This window comes from Schistocerca serialis, chromosome 1 (assembly GCF_023864345.2).
Source record: "Schistocerca serialis cubense isolate TAMUIC-IGC-003099 chromosome 1, iqSchSeri2.2, whole genome shotgun sequence".
Taxonomy (NCBI): Eukaryota; Metazoa; Arthropoda; class Insecta; order Orthoptera; family Acrididae; genus Schistocerca; species Schistocerca serialis.
In genome coordinates, this window is record NC_064638.1 from 138,665,553 (window position 1) to 138,683,909 (window position 18,357).

General features: G+C 37.1%; 1 protein-coding gene across 3 annotated transcripts in view; it reads right to left on the reverse strand.

Moving 5' to 3' along the window:
* The window catches only part of LOC126464312 (exocyst complex component 6B), a 159,254-nt gene that overhangs the window by 49,187 nt on the left and 91,710 nt on the right, over positions 1-18,357 (reverse strand). For all 3 annotated transcript variants that reach the window (XM_050096227.1, XM_050096225.1, XM_050096226.1), the window contains exons 8-11: positions 15,316-15,483; positions 7,689-7,760; positions 5,631-5,765; positions 5,338-5,516 (exon numbers count right to left, since the gene is read on the reverse strand). In XM_050096227.1, the coding sequence (XP_049952184.1) occupies positions 5,338-5,516; positions 5,631-5,765; positions 7,689-7,760; positions 15,316-15,483 (554 nt within the window). The remainder of the gene's footprint in view (positions 1-5,337; positions 5,517-5,630; positions 5,766-7,688; positions 7,761-15,315; positions 15,484-18,357) is intronic.

Sequence of the window (18,357 nt, forward strand, 5' to 3'; positions counted from 1 at the left end):
GCTGTACTCACCTTCAGTAAAATGAAATGAAATATGTGTATGACTTTATTGGCTGGGAGACCCCGGTTAGGATGTTCAGGAGCTTGGTGCAAGTCTTTTTACTTGACACCACTTTGGTGACTTGGATATTGTTGATGATAAAATGATGATGACGATAATGCACACATCCAGACACAAGCAGAGAAAAAACTGACCCGGGCAGGAATTGAACTCAGGATCCCATACTTGTGAAACATTAATGGTAACCGCATGACCTCAAGCTGTTCATGCAAATTTAATGCAACAAAGAAGTTATAAAAGGCACATGATGCTCAGTGGCCAAAATGTGATGTTTTGAGACTGATATTAGTATGGAAGTACAGATTAAATATGTAAAGGATTGTACAAACATTGTACTCATTATGTTGAATTGTATTATGTAGAACATATCAAATAATAAAAGAATTTTAACAAATATGGTAATGTTCAAAATCCACAAAAGTAAATAGCTTTTTAAAAATATTTCACGTTATAATCTTCAAATTAATAAATAGTTTGCACTACACACTTTCTAAGGTAGCCTATGTTCTTTCTCAGCATTCAAGCTATCTTTTGTATGTATAATACTAGTATAGATTTTAGCCAAAGTAGAACCAATTCTCTCAACCTGTCCACTGGCTTGAGGGAGTCTCATCATTATTAAAATGCATTTAATTCCTTCTGTAGTGCAGCACTCCTGGAATTCTTAAGTAGTAAAGCAAGTCATAGTAATTACTTGAACGGGATTTCCAAAATTAATTTTCTGCAATTCCATCTTACTAAATGCTTCTGTTGCTTTTGTAGTCTTCACAGAAGACAGCCAGGCAAATTTTGTAAATCAATAATACTTACAATGTAGTATCCTTGAGTCTTGATTGAAGAGGTGCACTACAATCCATGTGATAAGTATATGATGGTTCACTTTCTTTGAATAAAAGATGATGGAAACCTTCCTTCTTGCCTGATTTCTTATTCACAATTAGATATTTTACACAATTTAAGATCTCTCTTTTCACCTTTCAGCCAAATTTTGTATATAATGATCTTGTTTAGTACCTTCTCAGTTTGCTTAACTGCATATTTTGACATTTCTCATACACAAGCTTGATTTATTTATTTATTTATTTATTTACACATCTAGTTCTAAGGTCATGGAATGTGTCAGTACATGAAATTACAACACAGAAGTAATAACAGATAAAATAAAATATTATGAACCCAAAAAAAGACAAGCCATAAGTTTAAGTAAACACAATCAACAATATAACATAGGAATCAGTTTAACTCATCAAGGAACTTCTAAACAGAATAGAAGGAGTGACCCATGAGGAAACTCTTCAGTTTCAATTTGAAAGCATCTGGATTACTGCTAAGGTTTTTGAAGTCTTGTGGTAGCTTCTTGAAAATGGATGCAGCAGTATACTGCACACCCCTCTGCACAAGGGTCAAGGAACTGCAGTCCAAATACAGATTGGATTTCTGCCTAGTATTAACTGAGTGAAAGCCACTAATTCTTGGGAATAAGCTGATGTTGTTAACAAGAAACAACAGTAAAGAATATATATTTTGAGACGCCAATGTCAGAATACCCAGACTAGTGAACAGGGGTCAACAAGAGATTCGCAAACTTACACCACTTATTGCCCAAACTGCCCATTTCTGGGCCAAAAATATCCTTTGAGAATGGGAAGAGTTACCCAAAAATATAATACAACACAACACAAATGAATAAAAATAAGCAAAGTAGACTACTTTTTCTGTCCAACGATCACCTACTTCAAATACCATTCAAAAAGTAAAAATGATAGTATTAAATCTTTAAACGAGATCCTGAACGTCAGTTTTCCACTATCTATCTGGACACCTAGACATTTGAACTGTTCATTTTCACTCATCATATGCCCATTCTGTGAAATTAAAATGTCGGGTTTTGTTGAACTGAGCGTTAGAAACTGTAAAAATTGAGTTTTACTGTGATTTAGCATTAGTTTATTTTCTACAAGCCATCAACTTATGTTATGAAGTGTACTATTTGAAACAGAGCCAATGTTGCATACAACATCCTTTACTACCAAGCTAGTGTCATCAGCTAACAGAAATAGTTGAGAATTACCTGCAATACTAGAAGGCATATCATTTATATTAATGAGGAACAAGAGTAGCCCCAGCTCTGATCCCTAGGGCACTCCCGATCTGACTGTGCCCCACTCACACCTCACATCACAGCCATTCTCAAAACTGTAAATAGTGACCTTTTGCTGTCTGTTGTTAAAGCAAAAGGTGAACAAATTGTGAACTACTCTCCATATTCCAAAATGGTCGAATTTCTGGAGCAATATTTTGTGATCAACACAATCAAACACCTTAACTAAATCAAGAAAGATGCCTAGTGTTTGAAACAGTTTTTTTAATCCATCCAATACCTCACAGAGAAAAGAGAATATACCATTTTCGGTTGTTAAACCACTTCTAAAGCCGTACTGTACATTTATCCTTACTTACACAGGCTTTTCAATAACTTTAGTAAATACAGATGGCGTAGAAATAGGTCTAAAATAGTCTTCATTGCCCCTTTCTTCCTTTTTAAAGCGACTTTACTACTGAACACTTTAATCATTTAGGAAACTGACCATTCTTAAAGGAAAAACTACAAATATGGCTAAATACAGGGCTAACACATGCAGCACAGTACTTTAAAATTCTGCTAGGCACTCCATCATGTCCATGAGAGTCCTTAGCTTTCAGTGATTTAATTATTGACTCAATTGACTCAATCTGCAGAATCAAAGCTAAAACCTCCATCACTATTTATATGGATACCTGATAATTTAATTTCAACTGCTTCCTTAATAACACTATCTGTGTTGTTATATTCCATAGGATGACCAGTGCCAAGACAATGATCTGCAAATAGCAGCTTGGCTCAGCTGGTGTATGTATGTTTGACACTTATGCTCAGTATGCTATTCCTCCACAGTCCTGACAGTCTGACCAGTATATGACTTGGCACAACTGCAATGACTACAGCAGACACTGGCCTTATGCAAACCAGTATCTTATTTTTTGGAAACTAAAAGGTCGTTAATCTTAGATGGTGGTTGAGAAACACATTTCACATCACATTTGCACAAAATAAAACCAGTTCTATTGGAAATGCTTCCTGTGTAATGTAGAAAGGTCAATGACTTTGGTGCCTTCTCAGTATTATCGTCGTTCACCTGGTGCATAGTTTGATAGGTATGGAGGTTTTTCCTTAAATTCTTCGTGGAATCCTGTTCCCCCCCCCCCCCCCCCCCAGTTCTATTGGAAGTGCTTCCTGTGTAATGCAGAAAGTTCATAGACTTTGGTGCCTTCTCAGTATTATCATTGCTCACCTGGTGCACAGTTTGATAGATATGGAGGTTTTTCCATAAATTCTTCGTGGAATCCTGATCTTCCCCTTTTAAAAAAACAGGGGGATAGAGTTAAAGTTACCTCACCCATTGGTTATTAATTTTCACTATCAATAAATTCTAATGTGGCCACGTTTGGTTTGTGATGGCACTAGTGTTTACGGTTTACTTGTGCGTGTGCGTTTTACCTTTCCAGACCTGCTCTGGAAACAGGTTTTAAATTCCCTTACACAGCACGCTGCAGTTTACCCTTATAAATGAAAGTGTGTGCACCTATCGAAGTATAGGCGATTGTCGATGATGTCACCCACCAGCATTCCCTTAAGTTACTTGAACATTGTACATGCCAGGAGAAACTCGGGTCTCATACTGCGTGTGATGATTGAATTTCAATCTTATCCACTAACAAAGGATCTGGCACTTTTAAAGCAATATCTTTGTGAAGAAACTGCTTGTTTTATGATTAGACAGCATCTTTGACCAATTAACCTGAGTGTTTACAGGACTCTAGTGACAAACACAGCATGATAAGACATAAGACAGCAATTGCTCTTCCAAGGCCTTGGTCTCACTACTGAGGATGTAATCAAAGCACTGGATATTCTCATGTCGTGCATTAGTCCCCAATATATTTGCAAACATGAGCCCAGAAATTTTTCCTATGCTGTTATGAGCAGCTTCATCCTGACTGCATTTTGTTAAGTGGTAATGTTTATACCATGAACTTTTGAGGAGGAACACTAGAGAAATCCTATGTGGCTATGTGGAAGACAGTAGTTGTCTTCTCACTCCTCCAGCTTCCCAAATGTCAGTTGTAACTGGCGTGTTACAGCATTAAGGTAGAAGAAGAGAGGGATTGCAGAAATTCTGAAGGAACATGAATTGGAAAGGATTGTAATAGAATATATACCGTTGATTGCAAAAGTTAAGACAAAGACTTAAAAAAAAAGTCAAGGATAACTGTCTTTTTGTTGAAGATTTAAAATACTGTTGGAGAGAGGAGATCCTAGTGAAAATGGGAGTTGACTGTGGAATTTACATTGAGGAGCTGTGCAAATGGTGCTTCGAAGTAGTAACGTAGGCCATAGCAAGCCAAGAGAGATTCTTTACTGGTTTCAAAAGAGGAAATTAAATAATTCATTTCCACAAGTCAGAGAAGTGGTGAAACTTCCTGGCAGATTAAAACTGTGTGTCCGACCGAGACTCTAACTCGGGACCTTTGCCTTTCGCAGGCAAGTGCTCTACCAACTGAGCTACCGAAGCACGACTCACGCCCGGTACCCACAGCTGTACTTCTGCCAGTACCTCGTCTCCTACCTTCCAAACTTTACAGAAGCTCTCCTGCGAAGGACACTCCGCTGCAGAGTGAAAATCTCATTCTGCAGAGAAGTGGTATCACCCCACAAGGGAATCAAAAAGATTCATGAATTTCTTCTCAGCTTGCTCTGTTAGTTGCCAAAACGTGCTGTATTGCATTTGAATATATTCACTTAGTGTATCAGCTGTATGCATAAAGCATACCACCAATTGTTTCAAAGTGTAATATTAACTTACAGACAAACAATTATCAATGATATGAAACAGGGGAGGAGTGACATTTAAAAGACTGTGACATAGAAAATCTAAGGGGGAAAAGCCAAAAGAATTGAGGAAGAGAGTGTACAAGAGAAAGGACACCTGGAAGTAACTTCATAAGTGTACTGGAAACAAAGACTGAACTGAACAAATATAGCTGTCACTGTGAGAAACTGCATTCTAGAGGGATGTTCAAACAAGTTTACTTAAGTATCAGTAATTCAAGTTGTGCTTCTACACCCACGGATGTTTCTTATTAATGTAACGTGACTTGAAATAACAAATCATTTATGAATTTCTTTGCAATTTGGAATAGTAAAACAACAGACTTTATCAAAAAAGAAGAACATACCTCAAATTGAGATCTTCTGAAAACTTCAGACATGCATAGATAAATTCTTTCACTTGCTGATATACCTTGGGTACCATGGATGAGAACGGAAACCTTTTAGGAAAATCTGCTTGTTGAAGGTTTTGATCATAAAATGGAAATGAATCTGTGACACTGTCATATTCTTCCTGAGATGTCACCTGGGAATATATATTTTTAAGGTATCAACTGAAGTTACCGCTTTGTACTGCAATTTCATAGGATGATAAAACACAATATAAGCTTCAGTTCCAGAAAGCAAATAGTAAACACACCTTAATAGGCAGGAAACTTTCTTCATCGAGAATTTCTCTGAAAACTTGAACCCAACGCTGCATTAAAACTTCATTGTAGTGATCTCTAATTTCATGTAATAGATCAAACAACTGATTCACAGAATATCCATAATTCTGAGGGGAAAGACAAAACAATAACATTAAAGAGAAGTTTCATAATATTTGACAAAAATGTGCTATAAATAAGTTGCAGAATAGCTATATATCATAATTTTATTCCAGCCACACATGTTACTAATTACAGTAATGCAATGTATTTATGTCTTCTGATATTTTTTTAAACTGAGAAAATAATTACAGCAATATAATTTTGCTATTTCAATGGAAACATAATTAGGTGGTAAATAATAAAATAAATATCTGAATAAAATTTTTTATTTATAATGTAATGAATATTTGCAACAAGTAAAACTGTGAGCAGATCAGTACTTGAATCCAGAATCCTTCTCACCAATGTTCATTGCAGCTTATACTTCATTAAAGAGTACAAAAATATCACACTTATTATTTAAAAGTTTGAGAAATGGTTAATATGGTGTCCTGTGGATGCACAACATACATATGCAAATTAGTTCAACTTGTCTCATATATAAGTGAAAATTGGTTCAACTTATCTCATATACAAGTGAGATTGTCTGATGTTACTGTAGTCATAGCTATCGTTATCTTGTTTCCATGTTTGTCCACAGTTTTTGGAAAGCTAAGCACATAAATGCAGTCGATTACAGCCTGAGTAAAAATTACAATTAATGGTATCAAACGACTATTGTAAAATGCATACTTAGTGTAATCCTTAAGGTTATTGTTCAGAAATCCCACACATGCTTGTGAAAGTATAGTGGCCTTTGAGCTATTACAAAATAAAATCTCTCAAACTGTGCAATTCTAGAACCCAATACGCAATATTTTGAAATGGTAATCCAGCAACATGTAACAGAAAACAGCTTTCACACTGGTTTTCGAGCACTAGCTCTTTTTCCAGCAATACTGTGCATTTGGGTGTCTGAGTAGTTGTGTATGTGAGAATTTGTGCATACTATTGCTGGAAAAAGAGCTGGTGTTTGAAAGCTAGTGTGACTGATGTTTTCTGTTGTGTGTTACTGTGATCCAAACATTTGTAAAAACTGCATAGTATGGCGTGTAATTACATATTAACTGATGTGCAAAACTTAATGAAGAAAGTAACATAACTTTAGGAAACTTGGACCATACATAGAAATAACTGTTACAGTATAGTACAGAAGGTAACTTAAAAAGGATGCAATGGGACAAATAGAAATGACAGTTTTATTCAAAGCACAAAATGACACTGAAGTCATTGCAGTTTCTAACAGTCTTCTGGGCATTACAAAAGGTGGCACTTGGTTCTTAACAGGGCATGTGATCATCATGGGTGGTAATACATATTTTACAATGTGGGGGATGAAAATGTTGTATAGGCATACAGACTTCCAAATCCTTCAACACAATACACTTACCAATCAACATTATTGTAATACTGAACTCCTCTATGCATGTCTTTTCAGGGGTGCTCTTGGACTCAACTTCATTTTTACAGATGACAGTGCATGATCACATTGAAGAGCGCACGTGGAGGAGCTTTTGGAACAAATAGATATTCAGCAAATGGATTGGTCTGCTCATTCCCCCTGACTTAAATCCCATGAAGCACATATGGAATGCATTGGTAATAAACATTGCATCAAGTCCATATGCACCAACACCCATCCAGCATTTGTCAACTGCGCTGGTGGAGGAGTAGAATGCCCTGTCACTAGAACTCCTTACCAACCTTGTAGCCAGCATGGGAGCTCATTTCAGAGGATGAATTGCCATTTGTGGTGATGACACACCCTTCTAAGAACCACGTCCTACCTTAAGTAATGGCCAAGGGACCATAAAGAATTTTGGCTACTTTAGTATAAGTATTTTCTTTAAATAAAATTTCCATTTGTATCACTGCACCTTTCAGTTACCTTCTGTATTATACTGTAGCAGAGGTTCATGTACAAAGAACTATCTTTGCAGTCCACTTACCCTCAGAGTGGTGCTGAAAAGCATAATCAGGTTCTTTATTTTCAGCATCAGAGCAGCATCAGTGCAGTAGGCCTATAAAAAGAATCACTGTTACAATTTTGTTCAGTAAATTCCAGTTGCAGGTTAGTGAAAGGAACAACCAAATGAGAACAATTAATTCCGTCAGTTGTAGTTTTATGTATTGGTTGGATTATTATATGTTCATTTCTTTGAAGGGAAACCAATCTTGGGGAACAATGAAATAAAAACTATTGATACAGTCTGTTGTAGTTTTTCATATTGACTGAATTATTCATTCTTTCTTTTCAAATGAAATCAGTCTATGATCCTTCTGTTGACCCATGTATTTGTTCTTGCAGACTGGAACCTCTCCTTAGTGTCTTAGTTGTCCAAGCAAGCCATTCATCCTTCTGAGTGAAACAAGTCTGTAGTACAACATGAAACCAGTCTGTAGTACTTTCATTGGTTGAACCAAAGTGACGACATACAACAGGGATACACATACCCCCACAGGATACTTCTGCCTCTTGGAGCACAAGGAGACATTTCAAGGCATATGTTAAACTAAGCACTGTGCCTAGTCATTTAATTATTTACTGAATAGACTAATTCTTCTTTTCATCATATAAAACTAGTTACCATTTAGCTGTTATTTAAGTTGTTCCAGGTGCAATTAACACACTACTAATTAATTTGAAATATCTTTGGGGTACAAAGTTAAGTGTGAAAGTTTTCTTACAAAGATGTGAAAAAAAGGAACATTGTTTGCATTCCACTTTTGTGTTTGTGTTTGCTTGTTGTATAAAAGTTGAAGAGCCTGGAATTTTGTAAATGGATTTTGTTTGTTTGTGCTATGAAAATGCCAACAAATAATACTGAAAGTGATTCTGATATACCAGTAAGTCCTATGAAAACAAATGAGCCTTAACTATTCCATAAATATAAATATGAATGACAGAAATCACATGACAGGATAAAAAGTGATCCTCGAGATAAATTCAGCATGATATACAGTATCTGCAATGCTGAGTCATATTCTGAATTATATTAATTAATGAAATTCAAAGAAAATTGATGAATGTGACATAATTTTCCATGAAAAATACTTCTGACACTTTTCAGTATATGTACGTGATTAAGGCACCAAACAATTACAGAAATGTATCCTTTATAGTTTCTGTTCACATCAACTTAGCATTTTCCATAAGAGAATTATTAGTGATGGATGGGAAAAGAGCCACCAAACTCAAAGAAACTTAAATTAAAAAAGTACTTGTACATATATTTAAATACAAATTTACAATGTAGCACCAGGTAGTAACATTTTAAAACCAATTAAAAACTGATCTAGTATGAAACCATTTGTATTTTAGTAAATAAACACATACATCTTGAAAATATTTCATTTCTGAAATATAATTTTTATTTAGCCTTCATTGAGATTATATGTGATATTTTTGTTTAAAAAATCTGGCAACCCTAGGTAGGGCTCCAATGGACCAAATAGGTTGAACATGTATGTAAATGAAAACACCCATTGCAGACAGCGAGTGAAAAATTTCATACAACTGAAATAACCATCAGAGTCTTGTCTCCGTCGGTTGTCTCATAGTAAGTAAAACTGCCCAAACAAGAAAAGTGAGTGACAAACATTCACACCATCGAATAACAGCAAGTATGGAAAGGAAATGGTTCAGATGGCTCTGAGCACTATGGGACTTAACTTCTAAGGTCATCAGTTCCCTAGAACTTATAACTACTTAAACCTAACTAACCTAAGGACATCACACACATCCATGCCTGAGGCAGGATTCGAACCTGCAACTGTAGCAGTCGTGCGGTTCCAGACTGTAGCACCTATAACCGCTCGACCACCATGGCCGGCTATGGAAAGGATTGATGGCTACTCAAACATAAAGATGATGTTCAGTTGCAGACAAATACAATGGGGAACAAAGCTAAAATTTTTAAACTTCTGGACAAAGTCCTCCTTCCAAAATACAAAACACACACTAATACAATTCACACACGCATGGACACTCTGTCTGGGCACTGGAGGCTGACCAATTACACTACTCCTGATTATTCGTGCGTGAAATATCTGGTTTGCCGATTGATCATGTATTGACAAAAAACATCCAATATTTTTCTTTAGCAAACAGCAAAAAACAATGTACTGCATGACGACGAGTGCCATTTACATTGTTTAAATGACAGCTATGTGACAACAGAGTACTGTTTCCAATGTTATCAGCGAGCCTGCTCCATGTAAATAAAACCAAACTTAGTTATCTGATGTTAATTGGTGTGCAAATGTTAATGAAGAAACATTAGGGAATGTCAGAAATCACTTCGTTTTAATCGATGACTTCCTGTCAATTACTACAAACTGTGATGTGTCTGACAGGAAATCACAAATCCTGCCACATAACTGAGGTTACATTCCATAAGCACGCAATTTGATTACAAGCCACTTGTGAGGTATGTTGTTAAACACCTTCTGGAAATCCAGAAACATGGAATCAATCTGAAATCTCATGTCAATAGCACACAACACTTCATGTGAGTAAAAAGCTAGCTGCATTTCACAAGAACGATGTTTTCTTAATCTGTGTTGATTGTGTCAATAGATTGTTCTCTTTTTCAAGGACATCACAGCTAAGGATTCCTCTGCATTATTACAACTCAAACAGAGCATACGTGGATAGTGAAATTTTCAAGAACTGGTTCCACACACATTTTGTACCCAAAGTTCAGCAATTTATAGAAGCCGCAGAAGGTTGTCTACTGCTTCGTAACCTGTTTTACGTCACAATGAGAGGATTCTCATATGCTTTTACTTCTGAATGTGAATGGTTTTATACAGTCAATGAATCAGGGCACAATTGCATTGGTAAAACAATACTACCAGTCTGGTCTACTGAGAATGCTAATTTACGCAAAGTTGATAGATCCAGACAAAATAGATGGAATTTCTGATACCTGGTAGGAAGTCAAACAACATACACAATTTCAATCATGGAGGAAAATTCTTCCAGATAGAGAAGAAAATGATGTACATGGTGGCAGCCAGCCAAGGAATGTTCTAGGGAATTGGTTTAAAAAATTTATTTCAAAGGCCCAGTCAAATCTTTACAAGTGTTCTCCTTGAGTAACTTAGGCCGTGCCTATGTGACACAAGTTGCTTGTCTTTCAAAACCGAGGCAGTTCTGTCCAGTTAAAGCTGCTGACAAGAGACACCTTGAGCCCTCTGTTGAAACTGCTAGCAAATTCATGCCATTGGTTTAGCCAATAGCATGCGCAGGATACCGATCACGTGAATGGACGCTGGAGTGTTCTGCGGTGCAGAACACAGTTGCTCCTCTCTCTTGTAATCCAGACCTCGAGCAGAACAGATGTCTTTTTGGAAGGCAGAGTGCCTCTGGCTCTGCTTTTCATGACCGGCCACCAATGTAAGTTAACATGAACCGCTTCCCATTCCATTGCCCATTTCCATTAATTGTTCAACCTCCTAGACTGGCCTAAACCTAGTAACATCTGACCCTAATTGCACCCATTGTACACCATAAATTGAAATACATCCTCTTTATTCTACCTGATTTCCTGTTTTGTCATTTAACAGCAGGCCTGGAGGCCCACACTCTAGTCCTGACCGCTCAAGCTCTTGCACTCTGTAGTCACAAGGCATATGCAACAACCACCTCCCCCCTTTTCCCTAACCCTGTATACATTTACAATTGGTGACAAGAAGTGGGATCATATACTTTTACAATGATCTTCAAGGTAACAGTGATGAAGAAATAACAACCGCACAAATAATTAATATGGCAATGGGTTTAAATGGTTTTGAAGATGTCAAAGAAGAAAACTTGAATAAGCAGCTGAGGATACTTCATAATGTATAATGCAAATTGTGGCATAAATCTAAACACTGAGTGCTGCAACAGCTTGAAACACATTTTCCAATAATAATATTCAGTTTATTTAGCAGTAAAATATTGTAAAAGGGGCTTATTTGGTAGAGCAAGACTATATTTTAATTGCTTTGTGGAACACTATGAAACAGACGCAACGGAAAAACACTGAGTAATAAATAGCCCGAATTATCGCTTTTGCCTGCGAGAGCGCTGCACTGTAAAGAACATCGTTGGTTTGTTAGCGTTCCATGATTTTTAACAAACTTGTGTATTCTGTGACTTTACTAATGATTTTTTTTCAGATAGTAGACTTGACTAGGGAAGGACGTATTTTCAAAGGAGGTGTATATCTACTGTTAAAAAAAGAAACAACAGCCAACATTGCTGCAAGATATCAGAAAATATTAATTTTTGTCAATATAGGCTCTTGTAAGAAGCTGAATATATACTCTAATAGTTGACCACTGAGAAGAATGTTTTCATGAAATAATAATTGTTATCTTAAAAGGTAAAATTTTTCTTATTTCTGAAGTGAATATTATGCACATCTTTCCTTTCCTAGTAATTACGATACAAAGTGCAAGCAAGCAGAAGACTTAGGATTTTGAATTCTAGGTAGTACTGTGCGATCCCTGTTTAATAACAGTCTTTTGGAATGAACAGATTCTCTTTTGTAAAAAGTGAAAATTTATGGAACTTGCCCTACCGACACAGACTATCATAGTTGTTCAGAATCGTATCCATCTGACTTGCTCTTCAATAGCAGCGTCAAGAATTTTTCAGAGCTACATTAAAATGCAGATTTTGAAAAGCTGTTTCTTGCGTAGGCTGCTAAGATGATGTTTAACCTTGGGTGTGCTCGATTGCACTCCAGAGACGCCACACATTACTGCAAAATTAATAATTTAGTCTTTTTCAGCCAAGAAGACAGTAATTAAGATCAAGAGCACTAAATACTTTATTTTTGATGAAAAAGTCAAATTCACTTTTCGTATTCAAAAGTAACAACAAAGGACAGATTTATTTAAATAATTTAATACTAGGAAGGAAAGAGGACCTGGTAAGAGTAGAGAACAGTAGTTTCAATCAATTTTGCAACAGAAAGTTTTAAGGCTACCTGTATGTTTGTTCTTTTTGGTCTTATCAGGAACACTTAATTTTTCTAGTGGCCAAGGGAGGGTCCTTAGAAGATCAATGCATATGAACCCGGCTTCTAATACAAGAGTGATGCTGAAATTGTGACTGCTGCTTCACAAAAAAAAAGTGAATATGAAAATCAGGATGAAGACAGTGACCTTGTCAGTCACTGTAACACATTGCAATGTGTTGATATGGTGTACATTAATTTGTGGTCCACTTTCTTTCCTACATTTCTCATTTACTAAACCTGTTGTCTGGTATCGCTATTTTTGAATCATCATCATCTTAATAGATGGACATGAAATTTATATCTTCATTGTTGACGATATTTGGCCATTTCATCTGAATGTGTTGCAATTTCTGAGGTTGCTGTTATGGTGGAGCCTGAGAACACAGCTGTTTCGATCAGAATACTTACTGGATTTCACTTCTGTGCTGACGTGATGATGTTACAATGTCTCTTGATTCCAAACTTATCATCTGCCCGCTGCTATCTCATTGGCTGCATAGAACCAGCAGCTGACACACCACATTTAATTCCCATCACACATCACAGTGAGCACTTACATCGCAACACAAAACACATAAGTGCACCACTTGTTACTACCCAGACTCTTACCACCTCCTGCAGAAATGAATACTACTGTCAAGTGTTTGTCCAATTTGGTTGGCAACATGATGTCATTTGCTGACTGCTCACTACTCCCCTTTCCGTACTCATCTCATTGTCGGTCAAGCTGGTGTCACTGTTCCTTCTTCACCCCTTCCTTAGTGCTATGCTTGAGCAGGTGTGAAATGCAGGCTGCAATATCTTCCAGGGTTCAAGTCATATGTTACAACAGCAACTAACATATAAATAAAAGACTGCAGTCACAGTTCCATACATTTCACTCATCCTGTGATATATTGTCGTTCGTTGGTACTATCTCCACAATGGGTCTTGCCGCTGTAATTTATTCTCACAACAACAATGACAATCAGCTGAATGTGATTTCTTTTGTTTGTTGGAGATTTAAACGTGGATTAATTTTCCTTCTTGTTTCATCTTAAAGATGACATATTGTTCTAAGGCTGATTAAAAACTGGTAAAATTTTAATCCAGTATTTTAATACGAGAACAGCAACTGAATTTCTCATTTGCAACCCACTTAGTAAATCATTACAATCTCTCATAATCAAATAATGTATTGATCTGGGTTCACAATCTAGTAATGTTTTTTTGAAAGTCAATATTTCTGCTTTTGAATGTTACCTTTACTTAAAATGCAGCATTACTATTTGTACACAATATCAATACACGTATGAGAAATTTTATGGAAACCTGTTCAAATGCTACAAGAGTTTGGAAGATGATAAGAGTATAGCACTGTCTTTCACAAAATCGTCAAGTTTTAAGCAGAGCAAAAGACTGTTGTAGAGGCTAGTTCATAGTTTCTCGTATATCCCTTCACTAACACTGCGTGAGTCAAATGTCATGTGGTTGTTTCAACAATGTTGATACCGTATTGAGTGCTTCAGAATACTGGGAAATCTTGAGTCTGTTGAAAGCGAGTATTGTTTGCCCAGCCCTGCCATTCCTAATTCTTAAAAATAAATCGGCATGTGACCTCAACAGCCAAAGCTTCAACTGTAACTGTAAGACAATCCTTATACACTTTATTAAACGTGGTAAAAATGTTATACTTTGCATCAATAGTTTAATCTGTGAATGTAAGACAACCCCGTATTTTCTGAATGACAAATTTTGGAAAAACCTTATCTCACCTAATTGGGTAAATATGGTAGTTTTATTCATTTGAAACAATGAGATGCTTTAGCCTTGAATAAACAAATTCTGAGCAAATCTGTACAGCTACAAGGTAGCTGCATGACAACGTCTGTGGCCCTGGAATTCCGCTGATATAATTATTGTTCACGTACCCTCAATACAATATGGACTTTTGTTATTGTATCATTTTTGATGAAGTGTTGCAATTGCAACGTGAATGTAGCCAAGGTGTACCGAACATGGTAACGCACTGTACCACAGATGGGTATATGAAAAACATTTACTGATAGGATGTTTCAGGATATGCAGGCCATGAGAGATACCATCCTGGACTCTTCTGGTATGATGGTTCCCAGGTATGTGAAACACCAGACAGGTGCAGCATTTAAACTTGCCATGCTCAGGAGTGGATAAAATGGTAGCACAAGACATGTAATTGGCCATCTTCGAGGGGTGGGCTTAGGAAAGGTGCTGATGTCTCAGCAGGACACCTGTATAGAACATCCATTTTTAAATGCAGTCTAACTCAAGAATGAGACCAATTTCCCTGGATGTTTGCATACTGTTTGAACTGCTTACAGGATGCTGGTCTTCGAGCTCACGGGGCTGCTAATAAAGAGGACCACTTTAATGATAAATTTTCTGAATCTTATCAACATAAAAATTAATTTCTGTTCCTTAACAAATCAAATTCAATGAAGAAACTTCTTTCATATACCAAACATGAATAAATAACTGTACAAGAATACAAAAGGGATGAAACAGGTGGTGAAACAACTAATCACAGATAAAGTTTACTTACTGAATGAGTTTTCAGAGTATTGATTATCTTTGATCGAGCCATATTCCAAACCTCATCCAGATACGTTCGATTCACAAGACCATTCCCTGTGTTCAAAACATGATCCTCTACAACGAAGAATCCAACAATTCCATGGATGTATGCGCGATAGCCGGCAAGTGTTTCATGCTGAAATATTAATAATGCACCATTTGGTCCTCAATTAATTGAAAAAATGACAAGACATGACAAACACACAACATAAGAAAGTACTAGTTAATGAATTTTGAATCTGAAACATAGAACACATTGTAATTTTTTTGTTTTTTAAAACAATTTAAGCTAATCATTAGAAAAATGAAGCATAATCTAAGTATATGTTGCATTTAATAAAGTGGCCAATAAGATTTCCTCTAAAATGTAGTATTTAAACAAGTCCTTTACTTAAGAGGTTTTCATCTAACTTAATGATCAGTTTCAATGAGTAATGATCATCTGCAGACCAGTCTGAAATATGCAAAAGGAATGTGCATATAATTACAATTATCTCTTTCAGATTGACTGAATTTCATCATTACTGATTGAATTTCATTATCAAAATAAGATAAAAAAGCCTCCCACATTTTACACATGCAGATATAGCCTGCTGGGAATATAGTGACCATTATAATTCATATTCGGATGAAACGGCATCAGGCTGCACACAGTCTGATTTACTATAACCAGTTTCACTCATCAGATAATCATTGACCTGATGGAGAAAAGTTTTGGGATTAAAGGTACTACTCAGTGCCACAGCCAGTTTAAATCACACAGTTGAGCTGCATGTCCTCACAGAAAATAATGACTGTAGCTTGCCCTTGCTTTCAGTCTTTTGCAGTACCAACACAGCAAAGTCATGCTGCCTAAATATCACAAGGATGGATCAGTCAATCATCCAGACTGCTGACCCTGCAACTACTGAAAATGCTGCTGCCCATCTCTAGGAGTCACAGGTTTGCATGGCTTCTTCACATATACCCCTCCATTACCATTGCACCTACAGTATGTCTATCCATATTGTTAAGGCAATCAAGCCACCCTACTCTGGCAAAGTTGATGGTTGAGGGAAGATAGGAAAGTTGCCAAAGAATACGGAACAGTAAATTTTCTGAATGTACCCACCAAAATGTACATATTTTCCTCTTTACATGTAATGTATCCTCCCCATGAACCATGGTCTTCATCACAGTGGAATAGCTTGTGTGCCTCAACAATACAGATAGCTGTGCAACCACAACAGAGGGTTATCTGTTGGGGGGGGGGGGGGGGGGGGGGGCAGGGGGGCGGGGGGACAGACTAAAGAGTGATTCCTGAAGAAGGCCACAGCAGCCTTTTCAGTGGCTGCAGGGGCAACAGTCTGGATGATTGACTTGTCTGGCCTTGTAACATCAGCTCACATGGCCTTGCTGTGCTGCTACTGCGAACATCTGAAAGTAAGGAAAAACTACAGCTGTAATTTTTTGTAAGGGCATGCAGCTCTACTTTATGGGTAAATGGCGATGGCATCCTCTTGGATATAGTATTCTGGCAGTAAAATAGTCCCCCATTTGGATCTCCAGGGAGGACTACTCAAGAAGACATCTCATCATGAGAGACAAAAACTGGCTTTCTACAGATCGGAGCATGGAATATTAGATCTCTTAATCAGGCAAGTAGGTTAGAAAATGTAAAAAGGGAAATAGATAGGTTCATGCTACATATAGTGGGAATTAGTGAAGTTTGGTGGCTGGAGGAAAGGGACTTCTAGTCAGGTGAGTATGGGCTTATAAATACAAAATCAAATAGGGACAATGCAGAAGTACATCTAATAATGAATTTAACTGTGGTGGAGGCTGGAATTAGAAAGTAAGAAAAGGAAGAGGTGGAAAAAAAAGTTGGTGAAAATGGACTGGGAGAGAGGAAAGAGGAAGCCGCATGGTAGAATTTTGTACAGAGCATAATTTAATCATCGCCACCACTTGGTTTAAGAATCGTGAACAAATATTCTATACATGGAAGAGACCTGGGGGCACCAGAAGGTTTCAGATTGATCGTATAATGGCAAGACAAATTTTGGAACTACATTTTGAACTGTAAGACATTTCCATGGAAAGATGTGGACTCTGTCCACAATGAACTGTAGATTAAAACTGACACAATTGCAAAAAGAAAATTACGGATATGGGACCTGGACAAGTTGAAAGAACCAAAGGTTACTGAGAGTTTCAGAGGGAATATTAGGGAGTGACTGACTACAATGGGGGAAAGGAATACAGCAGAAGATGAATGGGTAGCTCTGGGAGATGAAATAGTGAACGAAGCCGAGAAACAAAATAAGTAAAAAGACAAGACCTTGTAGAAATCCTTGGATATCAAAGGAGATATTGAATTTACTGAGGGAAGGAGAAAATGTAAAAATGCAACTAATGAAGCAGATGAAAGGATATACAAAAGCCTAAATAATGAGACTGACAGAAAGTTTAAAATTACTAAGCAGACTAGATGACAAGCCTATAGAAGCAGTTACAACAGGCTAAAGATACACTATGTGATCAAAAGTATCCGGACACCTGGCTAAAAATGACCTACAAATTCGTGGCACCCTCCATTGGTAATGCTACAATTCAATATGGTGTTGGCCCACCCTTATCCTTGATGACAAATTCCACTCTCGCAGGCATACTTCAATCAGGTGCTGGAAGGTTTTGTGGGGAATGGCAGCCCATTCTTCATGGAGTGCTGCATGGAGGAGAGGTATTGATGTTGGTTGGTAAGGCCTGGAATGAAGTCAGCATTCCAAAACATCCCAAAGGTGTTCTATAGGATTCGGGTTAGGACTCTGTGCAGGTCATCCCATTACAGGGATGTTATTGTCGTGTAACCACTCTGCCACAGGCTGTGCATTATCAACAGGTACTCGATCATGTTGAAAGATTCGATCACTAACCCTGTACTGCTCTTCAGCAGTGGGAAGCAAGGAGGTGCTTAAAACATCCATGTAGGTCTGTGCTGTGATAGTGCCACACAAAATAACAAGGAGTG